The 16431-nt window shown below is 42.1% G+C and overlaps 1 protein-coding gene across 1 annotated transcript; it reads right to left on the bottom strand.

Annotated features, from left to right (window-relative positions):
• Window positions 1-22: 22 nt before the first annotated feature.
• mmd2a (monocyte to macrophage differentiation-associated 2a) lies at window positions 23-12179 on the bottom strand. The gene is made up of 7 exons (XM_069701395.1): window positions 11889-12179; window positions 6120-6201; window positions 5094-5254; window positions 3475-3549; window positions 3268-3369; window positions 3086-3155; window positions 23-1896 (listed from the first exon to the last, which is right to left on the bottom strand). The coding sequence occupies exons 1-7, from the start codon at window positions 11915-11917 to the stop codon at window positions 1696-1698; spliced, it is 720 nt and encodes a 239-aa protein (XP_069557496.1). The 5' UTR covers window positions 11918-12179; the 3' UTR covers window positions 23-1695.
• Between the last annotated feature and the right edge of the window lie 4252 nt (window positions 12180-16431).

Below are 16431 nucleotides of genomic sequence, written 5' to 3'. Positions count from 1 at the left end.
ACAGAACCCTTAGAGTGTAATAGCATGTCTCTTCTTTAATAGAGTGATTTCACATCATTTTACAAAATAGATCATTTGATTTATTTTTTTTCACAAGATAGAAATGCTCACTTCCTGAGTAAGTGTTCTGTTTTCTTAAAGTTAAAACGGAAACAGTTAAACAACTACAATGTAGGAAAATCCTGAAGTTGTGTTTAGTACAGTGTTTGTGGAAATACAAAAATTGAATCTATAAAAAAATAGAAATTGAGATTTGCATAGATAAACTACATGTCCGTGTGTTAGTTGTGTCACGTTCAGAGTATTTCAGGTAATTTGACATCATACACACTGCTGCTGACAGAAAAGCACTCGTGGTTCAGAGTGCGACACATAAAACAACTGGCAGTCAGAGTCCAAGAACCAAGACACATAATGCATTAAACCTTCTCGTGTTTTTGTGAATTTCCATTTCTCCCGGTCACTGTCAAGTGTTTCTAAAATGATCTTATATTGGATTGTTTACAGTAAATCAGGGGAACTGACTTGGAGCCCGATTCACAACAAATAAAAGTCATAACAGAATCACAACCAGGGCACATCAACCGACGCCTTTAACTTCGCAGCTGACCTTCAAGTCAACTGCAGTCTGTTTTCAGAGTAACTGTTGATCCATATCAGTGTGTCACTGGGAGATATGATCTTAAGTCTGTCTGCAGGTCTCTTGAGAGTTTAATCTTCTAATACTCTCAGAGAAACATAATTTATTGGCATAAAACTGTGACAGCAGAAAAGAATGGTTGCTTGATGAACTTTTTCTTTGTGAGAAGTTTGTGGCTGACTCTACTTTCATATTTAACAGCTGCGCAAAATAATAGGACAATAGTAATAGGAAAGTAAAGTAGTTTCATTACATAAATGTGGCTGTCAGCACCAACATAAAGGAATGTCTCTTGTCAGTTTTGGCACATCACTTTTGGCCGGATTACCGAAAGGATGGAGTCTACAAGCCCCCGACAGCTCAGGAGGTGTAGTCACACAGACTATGATTAAAAAAAAATTGTTCGTCATTTTGGGAAATGTATGTATTCACTTTCTTTGGTTGAGTAGATTAGCAGCATTAATATGCTGGTGTCTCCATAGGCTGCCTAACAGCAACCTCACCATGATGATGATGATGATGATGGTAAACTTTAGAGACGCTGGTTAACAGATTCCCTCATTTTTGGACTCACCATACAGTATTTGGCATACAGATATGGGAGTGTTATCACTCTTCCCCCTCTAAGTCTGCAGGAAAACAAGCACATTTCCCAAAATGTCAAACTCTTCCTTTAACTTTCTGTACTAACAGCCCCGATAAAGATGAATGCAGTTTCCTACTCAGGGCCGTTACTCAAATCTCTCCTCTGTTACTATAAGCAGTCCCTGTGGCAGTCAAATTAGTGTGATTGTCTGTAAAAATGATTCAAACAGCAGAATTTGAATCATATTATTTGTGTAAGTTTGATCCAGTGAGGCTGGATGTGGAATAAAAGTGTTTGGTTCCAGCGGGGGAGAATTTCACCTGATCCTCAGCAGTCTGTTTTGAGGGTCTGATTATCAGCACCTTCCCTGCAGGTGTAGCCTCGTGCATCAAAACAGTGATGACATGACTAAAATACACTTTTGTCAGTCAGTCTCTCGGTATGGAAACGTAAAACATGCAGCAGCCGGTCACCTGGATGTCTGCAGGAGCGGCCCGGATAAGTAAAGGTACCTCCAGATTGCGTAGTAATGAACGCAGGCTCCAACGGCAACAAACAGATGCCAGATCGCGTGGGCAAACGGGACGAGGCCATCGCTCTTAAAGAAGACCACACCCACCACGTAGAAGACGCCTCCCACGGCCAGCTCACACACACCTGCACGCTCCACCTGTAAAATATCAGAAAAACCTATAACTGAAGAGATAAAGCCATCCACAGCTCCAACAGATCAGGCCAAATATTCTGATAAAGCACGTTTAACCATACTTATTTCAAAATGCCGGACTACAACAAATAAATCCAATAATCGAAGAAATAGAGTGGGGGTAAATAAACTTGTAGATTTTGGACTTCACACAAAACCTCTATCAAAAGTTTGTGGGTTTTCTTTTATGTTCGCTAACCATTTTTCAAAACATACAGTTTCTGGTTAAATGTGCAAATTGTGAATTAATGTGCAGCAGCAAATAGTCCCCAACAAAATATAGCTTTGATCCTCTTCACGCCTGTTTAAGTGAAGTTTGAAAAAACAATAACGTAAAAGTAAATTAATCTCATCGTTTTGAAAAAATATAATTATATTTTTCTGTTTCATTCTAAACATTTACATCTGCAGTGAATGAAGGGGCTTTGAGCTCAGAGCCACAATGTAAAAAAAAAATCACTGAGATTCAGACTGTCAACACATTAGTGTAGCCCCTTTCAAGGGATTTGACAGTCAGAAAAATACAGAAAAATGCCAACTTTATCTTTTATAAAGTCATAAAGAACAGTAAAAAAAAGTTTTTGTAAAAGTTGTTTAAAGTATCAAACCAAAACACTGGCCATATTTCGATGGAGCAGGAGGAAAACAGGTTGGTTGAGGGGGTCATTAATGTAGATATCAAATTTCAGTCTTTTCAAAATGTATCAATACCTTTCACTCAAAACCATGAGAGATAACCCTCATGGCGGTGTTTAAGTCGGGGAATCACGATAGGATTAATTCTATAGGGGACATGGTGAATGTACCACATTTAATGTCAATATATTCAATAGCTGTTGAGATATTTCAATAGAGAACCAAGGGGCCCAAATATCATGTCTAAAAAAGGTAAATGGAAGATAATTTGAAGCTGGATTTTATAGCACCAAGTGGAAGAGAGGCAGTCAGCGTAAAACATTGCATGGATGCATTGGAGAGTAGTCAGCCGTTACGTTACAGCGACCTGATGTGTTTGTAGGTAATGGGCTAAAACCAACAAAGCTGACGGTCTGATTCTCTCACAATGGAAGGAAGTCTGCTGCGGTGGTTTACAAGAGAAATCTTTTTTTAGAGGCTGAGAGACAACACATAGGCCTTTGTTGTTTGTGCTTACCATAGACAGAATGACCATAGCAGGAACAGCCCCCATGGCCACATATCCTAGCAACTCCACCAGCTTGTACCTGCAGGTAGAAAACTGGGGCATGAAAAAAAACACCTCCGTGGCTGTTTCTGCTTCAAACAGCAGGCCCGAGTTTGGTTTCAGCTTATTGTCACAAAGAGTGACTGTGTTACCTCTCATGGAAAAAGAAGACGTATGTGGATCCTACACAAGCCATGACCCAGATCAGCCAGCGCATGTGGCATGCCCAGGGCCCCAGCTCCCTCAGCATCAACCTGAGGAAACACATCACACATACATCATTATGCTGTAATATAGTTAACCAGCTGCGTCGCCCATCAGACTGCAAATGATTTGTTGGCGGCAGTCACATGACCCACCAGGGAGAGTAGGAGGAGGCGATGAAGAAGTAGATGGCCATTCTGTCACACATGTGGAAACGCTGCTCCACCTTCCTACATAGGGACAAAGAGAAGAAGAGACACACGCTCATTCCTAAAACATCACAATTTTTTATCCTTTCAGCATTGATAATTCCATAAAATATACTGAAGTTATACCGAAGTTTGTTTTAGAACAGGGCAGGAAAAACAACACACCCATGACGCGATCCTTCAACATAAAAAGCTGTGTTTGTTGTACCTTTTTTGGACTATCATGTGTGTGAAAGGCCAGAGGAGTTTAAAATGGTTGGAAGAGTAAATACATTCTTGGATGAATATGTCAATGTGATCTGCTCACGTCATAATAACCACTCGCACAAAGTTTTACACCTAGTATGGCTTTTCACTGTACGCACAGCTTTGAACTAAACAGCTGTGTTGTAGAAGAATTAAGATCCGTGTTGCCCTGAGCTCTGTTTCTCCCAAATAGATAAGTGAATTAGTTTAATCAGCTTTTAGTGTTGGTTTTCAAGCCCAAACCTGCAAAAGCACTGGCCTGTTCCCTCTATACTGTATGTATACACATTAGGTATGATGGAAAGTGTAATGCATACAATGATTTTAAATGGTCTGCACTCATGAAACACTTTATCACCTTAGCGGTTTTATAGAGCTTTACAGTTTGTGTCCCATTCACCCACTTATACACACATTTACACACCAGTGGCGGCAGACCTGCCATGCAAGGTGTTCGTCCGCCATCGGGAGTCTCAGCCTGTTGTAGAGGAGGTCGCTGGGATCAAACCACCAACCTTATGATTAGTGGAAAGCCGCTTCATCATTTGTGCTACAGCTGCCCCATTTTAGATGACAACACGCTCTGATAATTAGTTAATGTCATTTTTTTAAAAGAGAGAGTTGAATATCGGGCCAGCAATACGTCATTAATGAAATGCATTTAAAATACCAATATAATACCAATAGAAATGAATAATTCCCCCTCGTCTCAAACCAAATCAAGTTTGGAAATCGATACTTAAACCGATAAAAGAATTAATAGGATCATTTTAGCCTGGATTGGTTAAGCTGTATTTGAAGAACTTTCTGAGATCGATAGAGAAGATTTACATTTTGTGTTTTTGTGTAATATAACAGGAAAAATAAACTAAACCCATCATTGAGAAGTTTGTTCCAATATGAGTGTATTTGTCAAATCGAGTCATTTTGTATTTATACATAGCCTAATATCACAGATCACTAATTTGTCTCCCTTTATTTGAATTAGTAGAAACAGCCAGAAAAAGCCCGTCATCTGTTAATATGTGAGTGATCTGTTTTCTGAGGATCCGAGCTGAGGTTGATGTGAAATATTTTCATTACCGTGCCACATCTGTTGTTTGATGCCCGGCCTTCTGGCTGCATTCATTAACAAACTGTATACCTGACTGGGTTGTAAATCCATCGGAGCAGCATGTAAACACGCGCACATCTGCCAAATCCCTACCAGCAATTCGGCTACATACACACGCACAACACACACACACACACACACACACACACACACACACACACACACACACACACACACACACACACACACACACACACACACACACCGCAGGTGGCTGATTTTCCAGGCGGCAGTGTGGAAGAGCGTTGAGGTGATGAACAGGCCGGTGAGGCCGCTCCCATAGAGCCAGGCAGCCACGCGATGCCATTGGTCCACAGATGAAAAGTAGAGCACAGACCCGCCCACAAGACTGGGCAGGATCCACAACTAGAAAAGATCAGAAAGTCACAAATTAATGTTGACAATTCCTCACAGTGCAAGTGTAACTCTGTGCTGTCCCTCATACTCGTACAATTGTTAAATAATGTGCTTTAGGTTAACTTCTGCTGATAAAGTTCCAAACACAAAAGATTTGTGCTCCTTCAAAAGAGCTCCTTCCACAGTTCCACGCTTTTTTCTTACATTTTTTTTTATTATGAAGCAGGTGAGTACTTTCACTTTGTTAACTTTTTTTTATCAGCCTAAAATGAGTCCTTCCTCTAAATCCACAAAAAACAGTGAAAAGGAATAGTTTGACATTTTGGCAAGAAAGCAAGTCCGTATATTTCCCCCAAATCTTAAACAATTCCACTAACTGATCCTGTATGTAACAAAAGGTAAAGACGATGTTTGTGGGATACACTGCCCTACAAAATGGCACCTTTGTTGCCACAGGAATGAATGGATGAGTGAATGAATGGATGTATCAGAAACAGAACTGACTACAGAAAACTCCCCATTTTAAGGCTTTACAGTCATTATGGCCATGTTGTCTTCTGTCTCTATCTGTCTGTTTCATTCACTCTCTCTGAGGCAGAAGCACACAGGGATTACAGCAGATTAGAGAAAACTACAGGCCAACTCACAGATTATAGCCAGCGGCTTCTATCACACAGCCAAAAATCCTCCTCAGTCCGCCTCATTCTCACAATCCTCTCCATCTTTTCAGAGGCTTCTCTGAACTGACAAACTCGTTGCACAGGGACAGTGCGGGGAGTAAACCGAGAAGCCCCCCCCCCCCCCCCCCAAAAAAGCTACGAGCCTTTATTCTGAAAGTGTGTACATGTTCCTCTTGTGTGTTTGCTTGACTCACCCCGTGCGTGGCACAGTTTGCAGCATGTTCATATTCAGTGGGCTGGTATCTCTTACTGGCCGGCACCCTGCAGTTCATGAACCTGAGAGAGCAGTGACAGAGGAGGGAGAAAGTATGTGTTGAAGGAATGAACATTGATCTGGAGGCCTTACTGCTTTATTAGTTAATACATTAACAGTGTGTTAAACCCATGAAAGCCAGGCCAGTGTGTGTGTGTGTGTGTGTGTGTGTGTGTGTGTGTGTGTGTGTGTGTGTGTGTGTGTGTGTGTGTGTGTGTGTGTGTGTGTGTGTGTGTGTGTGTGTGTGTGTGTGTGTGTGTGAACTGAACTGAAAGGAAGAGACAGTGATTTACCGACTGATCAGAGAGGACATTATTGTCACCATTAGCACACTGCGATTCAGTGTGTGTGTTTGCGTGTGCATTGGTGTGATGATCATTCTTGGAGGATTTATAGGTCTCTAATCCAGACCACGTTGCCTGAATTTTAGTGTCGTTACTGGGGCAACTGTGTGCATTGCCATGGTCACCAGTGATGTCACTGTCTGTAGTACCACAATGAGATACCACTGAACCATGAACTAGAGAGAGAGAGAGAGAGAGAGAGAGAGAGAGAGAGAGAGAGTTGTGTATTCTATTTAATCAGCAGTAAATCTCTCAATCCCAGTTCACAGGAAAAAACACATCTGGAGATGTTACAAAACCACATTTCATACAAGATGAACACACACACACACACACACACACACACACACACACACACACACACACACACACACACACACACACACACACACACACACACACACACACACACGCACACACACACACACACACACACACACACACATCTGAATGAGGCTCCCTGTGCAGGGTCACAGGTGTATCTGTGTTGATTACACATGTAGGCCAACTGCTCCTCATCACATGTGCATACCTCTTACTGCTGTTTGTCAGTTCAGTGAAATGAGCAATCAGGAGGAAGTGAAGCAGACAAATGAAGCTAACGTGGCTGCTCCGTCTGCTCAAGCTACGGCACCGTGACTTATCACACTCCTCACCTCAAAGTCTATCAAACACCTGATTACTAAAACGTCCCTGTAAATATTACTGGGAAACCAGATATTACCAGACATCGGGCAAAGAAAACCCCTAATTCTCACAATCTGAACCATTTAAGCTGCATAAATCCAGTCATGTGAATCATTTGAAAGTTACCAGCTTTGAAAAATTATCTTTTACCACAAAGGAAACCAAGCAGGGAATTTAACATGTGACAAAAGATCCACTTTCCAAATTCAATGTTACATATCTGATTTAAAAAAAGACCAACTGTATTTTATAGTGCTGCACCTATGACAAGAAGGTATTCTGTTGTAAAGTTATTCCCATAAAATATACATAGCTTTGTGGAAAAGTTAAGTAAAGTATTGGAACAGGCAAAACAACTGTATTGATCACTGATTTTATTTAGAAAATATTGTATTTTGGTGGACAGACAGCACAGAGAATGAGATGCAGTAGAGGAAAATTTGTGTGTTTTACATTTCAGCTTGAGTGAGTCTTCAGCCTCTCTATGAGCTCCAAGTCTTTAGTGAGTGTTTCTGCATGCAGCCTCCTCTCATTTCATCCTCTAGTTCTCCTTTGAGATGAAGCTGGAAGTTTTGACGATTTTGCATGATGTCAGGAGTCCTGTTTTCCTCTGTTTCCTCTGTTTTACCCCCGATCACCTCTCTCACCTCGTGTCGACGCCCCGCCTCCGGCTCCGTCCTCCGGCGCGGTCACCCCAGTCCGTCCCGCCCTACGGTCATCCTCTGGAGCGGTCACCCCAGTCCGTCCCGCCCTGCGGTCGTCCTCCGGAGCGGTCACCCCAGTCCGTCACGCCCCGTGGCCGTCCTCCGGAGCAGTCACCCCTATCCGTCCTGCCCCGTGGCCGTCCTCCGGAGCGGTCACCCCAGTCCGTCCTGCCCCGTGGCCGTCCTCCGGAGCGGTCACCCCTATCCGTCCTGCCCCGTGGCCGTCCTCCGGAGCGGTCACCCCAATCCGTCCTGCCCCGTGGCCGTCCTCCGGAGCGGTCACCCCAGTCCGTCCTGCCCCGTGCCCATCCTCCGTCCACCTAGGTTTCCCTTCTCGTGTCCTATGTTGTTGTGGTCCTCCATCCCTCCTCCGGTCCCCCCTCCTCCCACCCGGTCCGGGTCGCCGAGAGGCTCCCTTTGACGGGGGGTGAGGGGTACTGTCAGGAGTCCTGTTTTCCTGTTTCCTCCGTTTTACCCTGATCACCTCTCCTCCCGTGTCCCCTCAGTCCCCTGTCTGCTTGTTCTGTGTCCTCCTCTCCTCACCTCCCATGGCCACGCCCCTCACCGGTCCCAGCAGCTGCAGCCACTCACCCCAGATCACCACCTGCAGGTGTGCTGCATCTCCATGATCACCTCCCCGGACTACATGTACCCTGCCCCTGCACTCCTCTGGTTGTCGGTGCATTAGTACTCCTACTACTAGCAACAGCTAGATGACGGCGAGTTACTGCGAGTGCGAGTTGTTCACCGCAAGGACCGCCAGTCACCCGTCCGTCACCCGTCCGTCCTGTTCCCGTTCCTGTTCCTGTTCCCGTTCCTCCTGCTCCTGCTGCTGTTCCTGCTGCAGCTCCTGCCCTTGTTCCTGCAGCAGAGCTACCAGTCGGCGCCACCAGTCGGTTGAGTTGCCCTCCCGACTAGGAAGGAAATAGACTCTGGTATACCTGCGGTTCTGCCCGATGTCCTGCCGGCTGCGTCTCCCCGGATCAGTCGGTTGAGTTGCCCTCCCGACTTGGAAGCAAGTGGACGTTGTAGGTGCCACCGTTTGTTTGTTTGTTTGTTTGTTTGTTTGTTTGTTTGTTTGTTTGTTTGTTTGTTTTTGTTTAGTGGAATAAAGACTGTATTTTGGAACTAAAACCCGAGTCTGTGAGCCTGCATTTGGGTCCTGGTAAAACACCACCTCATAACACATGAAGGTCCGTTTCATACTTCAATTGCCTGTCACTCACCTGCTGCATAATAAATTCAGTATAGATTACATATTAACTCACCTACTGCATAATAAATTCAGTATAGATTATATATTAACTCACCTGCTGCATCATAAATTCAGTATAGATTACATATTAGGCGTTAAAGATATGTATGTTTAGGGGCAAGTCTGGCAGGCCTGGGGAGCAGTCAGGCTGTTCGTATGTGTGGGCGGGGCATAGCGTCCTCAGGTCGTAGGTCTGATTCACAATTTCACCAGCTCTTGCAAATATGGTTACTTCTGGCTCCAAAAAACCCCAAGATGGAGACAGTTAAAATGCCAGACTGGAGCCCTCAAACCGGCAACTCTCTAACCAAAATGTGACGTTACAGTGGGTTGGATCTAAAAACACAGCTGTACTGCTTATCGCCACCAAAAAGAAAGAAACAGATATTTTTGAGATTGTAACTTTATCTTGCTGTCATTGTAAGAACGTGTCTGTGCCCTCCATGTCTTGCTTCAGATTATTTTTGTTCTTATTTGTCCAGCTCAGAGTGAGTGAACCTGCAGCTTGTTGGAGGATTTTTTTTTTTTTTTACAAACAATAAAACCTAACCCTAAATTGACCAAACAGTCATTACATTTCACTTTAAATTCACCCTGATGCCAACTTCTGTGTTTGGGTTCAGGGGGATTTTGGTTTCTCTCCCTCCCAACTTGTCTGTGTCCGCCAACACAGAGTGGTGGTCGAAGCTTATTTCACGTTAGGAGTCTTAATCAACAACAAACAAGTCATTTCCAGAGCAGTTGATTATAGGTGAACTTACAATATGTACCTCTTTATATATTCAGCCAAATAATTTGTCTGTCTATCCCCCAATGCATGCTGGGATCCAGTTGACTATGAACACAATCATTTATTTAAAATGGATAAATGGGTGCAACTCGCATGACACATTGACAACTATATACTTTTGTATTTGAAATTCAATAAATGGGAATTAAGAGACAAATTGGGAAAATGGTTATAGATGAATAACAATATATTCCCCAGCATTTAACCCCAGGCTCATTACTTGCCACCACAACCCTCATAACAAGAATGTCAGTGTTTTTCTGTTGTTGGTGTGGTTGGAAGACGAAGGCATCAGGGCTCTCAAAACACCTCATTTTGTCTCCCACTTACATTTACACACATTTTCTCTATTTTTTTTTATTTATTTTTTTTAATTTTTTTTTAAAGGATATCAGGAGTCCTTGCTCCACTCTTTGTTTTTTTTTAATACATTTTTCTGGACTTCTATCATTTTGGTTTTAACTCATGGTGACCCTGGTGATCACACTTGAAAACCAGGAGGAGTCCTATTACTAAAAACATCAAATAAATAAATACTCTCACTATTAAGCTTGTGTCATATGTTCTGTCTTCTTCAAGCTGCAGAAAACAACATTTAGTGAGACAACCGATTCTTGTACGGCTGCCATTCCTCCATTCTTTGCGCTGCATCTCGTCAGGCTCTGCCAAGCGCATAACAACAGAACAGTAGTTTTCTGAGCACTGTTGCCGTATTGTAGATCTATGTGGACCTGAATGTGGCCCTCTGATGCCCCCTAATCAGTCATGACAGAACTATACGTGTGTGTGTGTGTGTGTGTGTGTGTGTGTGTGTGTGTGTGTGTGTGTGTGTGTGTGTGTGTGTGTGTGTGTGTGTGTGTGTGTGTGTGTGTGTGTGTGTGTGTGAAATGAACTGAACTGAATTGAACTGAAAGGAAGAGATAGCGATTTACCGACTGATCAGAGAGGACATGTCACAATTAGCACACTGCGATTCAGAGTCTCTCTTTCCACACATTTCCTTCTTCTTTGCTGCACACAGACGTGTGTCATATGTTAGTTACATGTTTCTGAGTGCATAATGTGCAGCCCTCAATTTCACCTCGCCAAAGCCCATTACAACACATTCCATATACATTAATAGGATCGGTTGCATCTAATAGGATTAAAACCTTTCGATCCTTATAGGATACTGTACACAATAGGAATCTGTAGTGTGTGTGTGTGTGTGTGTGTGTGTGTGTGTGTGTGTGTGTGTGTGTGTGTGTGTGTGTGTGTGTGTGTGTGTGTGTGTGTTTTTTGTACACAATCTGTGTAACTCCACAGCTATTCCTTTTACAGCAAAGATCAAGTTAATCTCCTCTGGGACTCAAACTCCGGGTTCTCACGATTATCGCCATCTCCCGTTTACGGACACAAGTACACACACACATACACAAACACACACAGACACACACACACACACACACACACACACACACACACACATACTTACTAAATGACACACAGAGACATATGTACAGGCAAACTGAGGAATGAATGCCCAGAAGCAGAATTCAACTTTATGAAGTATAAACATCTGTCTCAAACGAACTGCCGTTGAACTTTGACCTACAAGACAAGACTGATGGGAAAACAGATGAAGAAGTAACTTGATCCATGAATAATGATCCTGACAGAAAGGTTGAAAATTCAACTGATCATCTGTTTTGGCATGTAAATAAAAATAACTTGTCTCCAAGCTCATTGCCTCTCTCTCTCTCTCTCTCTCTATCCACACGAACACACGCTCACACACACACACACACACACACGCTCACAAACTAATCTATAACATCACTTTGATTGTCCCTGTCCGTGCGCGTCAGTGCGCATGGATGCACAGGATCTCCACATGAAAAATAAGCTGCCAAATATCAGAGCTCAAACTTTTCTAAGGAAATAAAAATACCTGCCAAATTTTGTCTTCTTAAAGTCCATCTCGTGCGTGGGCTGTTCGGTCGTGCGAGTCCGTGCGCTCTATCTACCAACAATGAGCCAACCAGCGTCGTCCTCCTACGGATTTCCCATTCCGGATAGCCCACCGCCGTGCGTCCAAACACAAACACATAAGTCCAGCAGGGGCAACGACCTGCAGAGTCGGTCAGCTGCAAAACAACAACTGCACGGCTTCAGCTAAAGTGTTGCGACTTCTCCGGGATCAAACAACGAATCATCCCCCCGGGCGATGCGCAGCGAGGGGAAACTGTGCTGAGTTTTGTTCCGAGTCTCAGATGTGTTTGCAGGATGTTCCGCGGGACTAACCCCTCCCCTCCCTCTTCATCCCTCCCCTTTCACTTTCCTGGTTGATGATAACCCAGCGGCAAACAGCAACCCCTTCCCAAAACACACCAACTCTCTGCTGCGTCCTTTTTTTGTGTGTGTTTTCTACTGACTGTTAGAATATAATCAAGGACAACACAGGGAGAGAGGCACTGCGGGGATGATTGAACACGACCAAAAGATTGAAAGGAATTTAAGACGTTTGTGCCTGTCACTATCTCCATATGAGAACGAGTGCTATTGCGTGCTACTCTACTATATTTCAGAGAGAAATATATATATATATATATATATATATTTATTTTTTTTATTCCACTACATTTATCTGACAGATTCTCAAACTTCTGGGCTTCTGAGACCATTGAAAAATTTAGATGGGGCACTTTTGCACATTTCAGGTGTCCCTAAGTTGTTAGAAGGGATTCCTCTCTGAAAGTTATTTAAATAACAAAATTTTAAAATTTTAAACTTTAAAAATTACACAAATGTGTTTATCTGAACTTTACTTATTTTTTCTACTCCTGTTAATCGTCTCATCAGTTTAATATTGTGAGCTGTTGGAAGGGGGTCCAACCAAAACGTAAACTAAACTTTTCAACTTTATAGCCTATCAAGTGTAAAAGTTGAATCCACAGGTCAACTACAACAATTAAATGCAGCTCACTCAATGATGCATGACAGGTTAAATACATTTTGCCGCTTTATACTTCTGCACTTAGAGTAGTACTTAGTATTCTTAAATGAATGTCTTGATAATTCTGAAATACCTATAAATTGCTGAGGATGCAGATTTCTAACAAGCTCATATTTCCAGAAAAAAAGAACATTGTAATTGGTAATCTTCACTGTCATGGGAGTTGTTTTGGTTTGCTTTTTTTTTTTTTTAATACAAAACTGCAATTAAGCTCCTTAAAGGCTAACTAACAGTCAGCTGAACTACAGGTGCATCAAGCAAATTATTAAAAAGGAACATGAGGCCACAGCAAACAGACTTCAGCAGAGATGAGTTCTGTTCTTAACTGTTTCAACTACTCCACACGTGTGCTGCCTCTGCTGTTCATTTATCTCCTGAGTGTATGTGTGTCTAAACTTCAGTTTGCAGATCCTCTCATGTTTCCCTTCAAACACCCACCCACGCACACACACACACTGAAACTGAATAGAAACTTAAATATTATCCAACAATAACAGTGACCAGCAGCAGACCTCTGTGGCACTGTGCAGCAGCTGTGTGAGACAGAACAGACACATTATGCAAACACACCGACATCCAAACAAGTTTCCACACAGCAAGCAAAGCACGTTACACATTTACTCCCAGCTGTGTTTGGAGATAAGATTCAGTATCAATGACAACGGTTGGACAAACATGTTTGTACAGATAAATAATCGTCCCAAATATACACCATAAATCCACCTAACAGTGTGTGTGTGTGTGTGTGTGTGTGTGTGTGTGTGTGTGTGTGTGTGTGTGTGTGTGTGTGTGTGTGTGTGTGTGTGTGTGTGTGTGTGTTTGTGTGTGTGTATGTAAATGTTTTGTGTAATTACAAATGTTGACACAGACATGGTGACAAACTGTGTCATCTGTGTATTTTTTTATGCAGTTGTTGACAATATCAGTTTGAAATCTAGAAACATATCAGTGAGCTACACTATGTTGACTATTTATCGGTTAAAATTATCACCATCATAATAAACCTGTATTGTTGCCTCCAATGCAATCTGAAGCTGGGAAACCAGCTTTGCTTTCTGTCTCACTGTGAGCCTCTGCTCATCATGTTTGTTTGAAAGCTGGGGTTTGGGCCTGTGCCTGAGCTGACAGACCTCTGCAGGAGAGGCAGCCACTCGGTCAGTCCCTGGAAACTGTAAACTGGACCAAAGGACACAGCTGACTTACAATTAGAACGGCACTGGAGCAAACAAAGGTGTTAAATGCTCTAGATGGAGTTGCTGCTGTAGAAATTTAAGAATTGATGCAGGTGTGATACGCCACAGCAGATCTTTTGTGAAAAATCATCATCATCAATGTGCTAAATAGTGCTCTAATAGTTTAATAATACTTTCAAATTTAATCAAACACACAATAATGCTTACTTTTTGATGAGGGTGACTTGTGAATTGATACAGGGATTGTTTTAATGTCACAGTTGTCATCACTGTGGATTGAGTTCTCATTAATGTGGCCTTTGGTTTTCTCAGTTTTGCAGACTTTTCTTTGCTCCTTTTCCTTTTTATACTTGTGCCAACTCGTTGATAGTGTTTCTCCTTATCCTTCATTTGTTTTGTGAGATCCTCATCCTGGATGTGCAGCTCTCAGCAGAGTCTGTACCAGTGTGCCAATTCACTTTACCTGTAGGATTCATGTCGGTTTCCAGTGACTACTTTGCATCAGTCACAATCACTTTCCGACATGCTCAGACTTAACCCTGAAACCGTAATGAAACTAATACAAATGTACAAATGCTGTGACTCACACCCCAAATTATATTCCAGTCAATGCATCGCAGTTTCCTTCTCACGTCTCACACCTCGTCACTCCAACCACCAGGGTCTGGTTGTCTGTGGTGATTGGAGTACCATTTGTGTACAAGGTGTGACATTCTCAGATCACAGACAACTCTGAAGAAAACACATGCCAAAGAGAAAATAAACTTAAACTTAGACTTGGAATTTATTAATCACACAGTGGGGAAAATCAGTTATTACAGCAGCAAAGAAACACAAAAAAGGTGCACACAATAAGACTAAATTTACAAATACATATGTACATAAAGTAGATAAAAAGTAATTATTTTAGAAAAGAAATAAGAGCAGTGAATAAATAAATACACACACACACACACAAACTATATATACAAAAAAAATCAAATAAATATAAAATTAAATTAAAACTGGAAGCAGTGATATGCGGGCCCTCACACGCTGCACGTCGGGGATCCAGCGGGTCGGGGCCGCCAGCTCCCCGACGTGCAACACGCGAGAGTCCACATATTCCCCCTTACAGTTTTAATTCTTTTCTCGATCTCGTTCCTTATTGTTCTTTTAAAAAATAAAAAAAAAGCATTTTTTGGCAGCTTTAACATCTTCAAAAACTCATGAAAGTTTCGTGAGGTTTGGAGCATCGTTTGACCTTAAACATCAACTTCCTGTGTCACGGCAAAACATCAAACTTAGTCGCTTCACCCTGGCTATACTATATACTATATAATATATACAAAAAAGACTTTTTTTTTATTCATTTTTTTATTTTTATTTTGTATTCGGGTTTTGTTTTGTATTGTTGTTGATCTTTGGTTTGGTATTAGTATGACTGCCTTTACAATGCAAACCCGAAACCGGCAAACCTGCAACCCTGTAGCTTACCCTTAGGGGGACTCACCCTCCGTGAACCTTGTGGCTTACTCGCCCTCCGTGAACAAGCAGAAATTAAATTGTTTTGTTGAAAATTTTTAAGATATAGGCTACATGTATTTCTAAGAAAACTAAATTCACCGCCTTGCGGTTGCCTGCCTCCGCCAACAAGTCAAGTTCCTGTTTACATCTATGTCTATCCAGACTCATGTAATATCGAATGACTTTAGCCAAAAAATCTGATAGACAGTAGACAATACTCCATTATGGATGTTCCTTCAAAGATGCAACAAATTGTAAAATGTGGACGCTTCACATAACTTCAACCCAACAGCACAGAAGATCTTTACAATTTAAGTGACAATGTGTATATTGCTGACTTACAAATAAGGCTCTTGTACAAACTTATTTTTAAAATGCACATTTGTATGATTTTTACCTTTATTTGGCCTTAGGAGCATCCCTTTTTGGTGTCCAGCAATTGTCAACCAAGATAGAGGGGAAGCTTCTCTGTGCCCATGTGAATATACTGGTATATTAATGATAATATATCAAGGATTAGAGGACTTATGTCTCAACAGGATCTGGAAAAACTTGTCCATGCATTCATCTTCAGTAGACTCGACTATTGTAACGGTGTGTTCACAGGTCTCTCTAAAAAGTCAATCAGAACACTGCAGCTCGAGTCCTCACTAAGACCAGGAAAGTGGATCACATCACTCCAGTTCTGAGGTCTTTACACCGGCTTCCTGTCCAACAAAGAATTGACTTTAAAATGCTGCTGTTGGTTTATAAAGCACTGAATGGTTTAGGGCCAAAAT

Source organism: Brachyistius frenatus, unplaced genomic scaffold (assembly GCF_029030835.1).
Source record: "Brachyistius frenatus isolate BFR_SWC_R1_liver_20210118 unplaced genomic scaffold, ASM2903083v1 Contig_36, whole genome shotgun sequence".
Taxonomy (NCBI): domain Eukaryota; kingdom Metazoa; phylum Chordata; class Actinopteri; family Embiotocidae; genus Brachyistius; species Brachyistius frenatus.
Note: the sequence above shows the minus strand (reverse complement) of the source record. Positions and strands in the feature narration are given on the sequence as shown.

Excerpts from the sequence above, each read along its gene's own strand:
- mmd2a (XM_069701395.1), bottom strand. The coding sequence starts at position 11,917 with ATGGACTTTAAGAAGACAAAATTTGGCAG. Across the intron at positions 3,370-3,474 it reads GCCTCCTCCTACTCTCCCTG|GTTGATGCTGAGGGAGCTGG; the intron begins GTGGGTCATGTG and ends GTGTTTCCTCAG. Across the intron at positions 1,897-3,085 it reads CTATGGTCATTCTGTCTATG|GTGGAGCGTGCAGGTGTGTG; the intron begins GTAAGCACAAAC and ends GATATTTTACAG.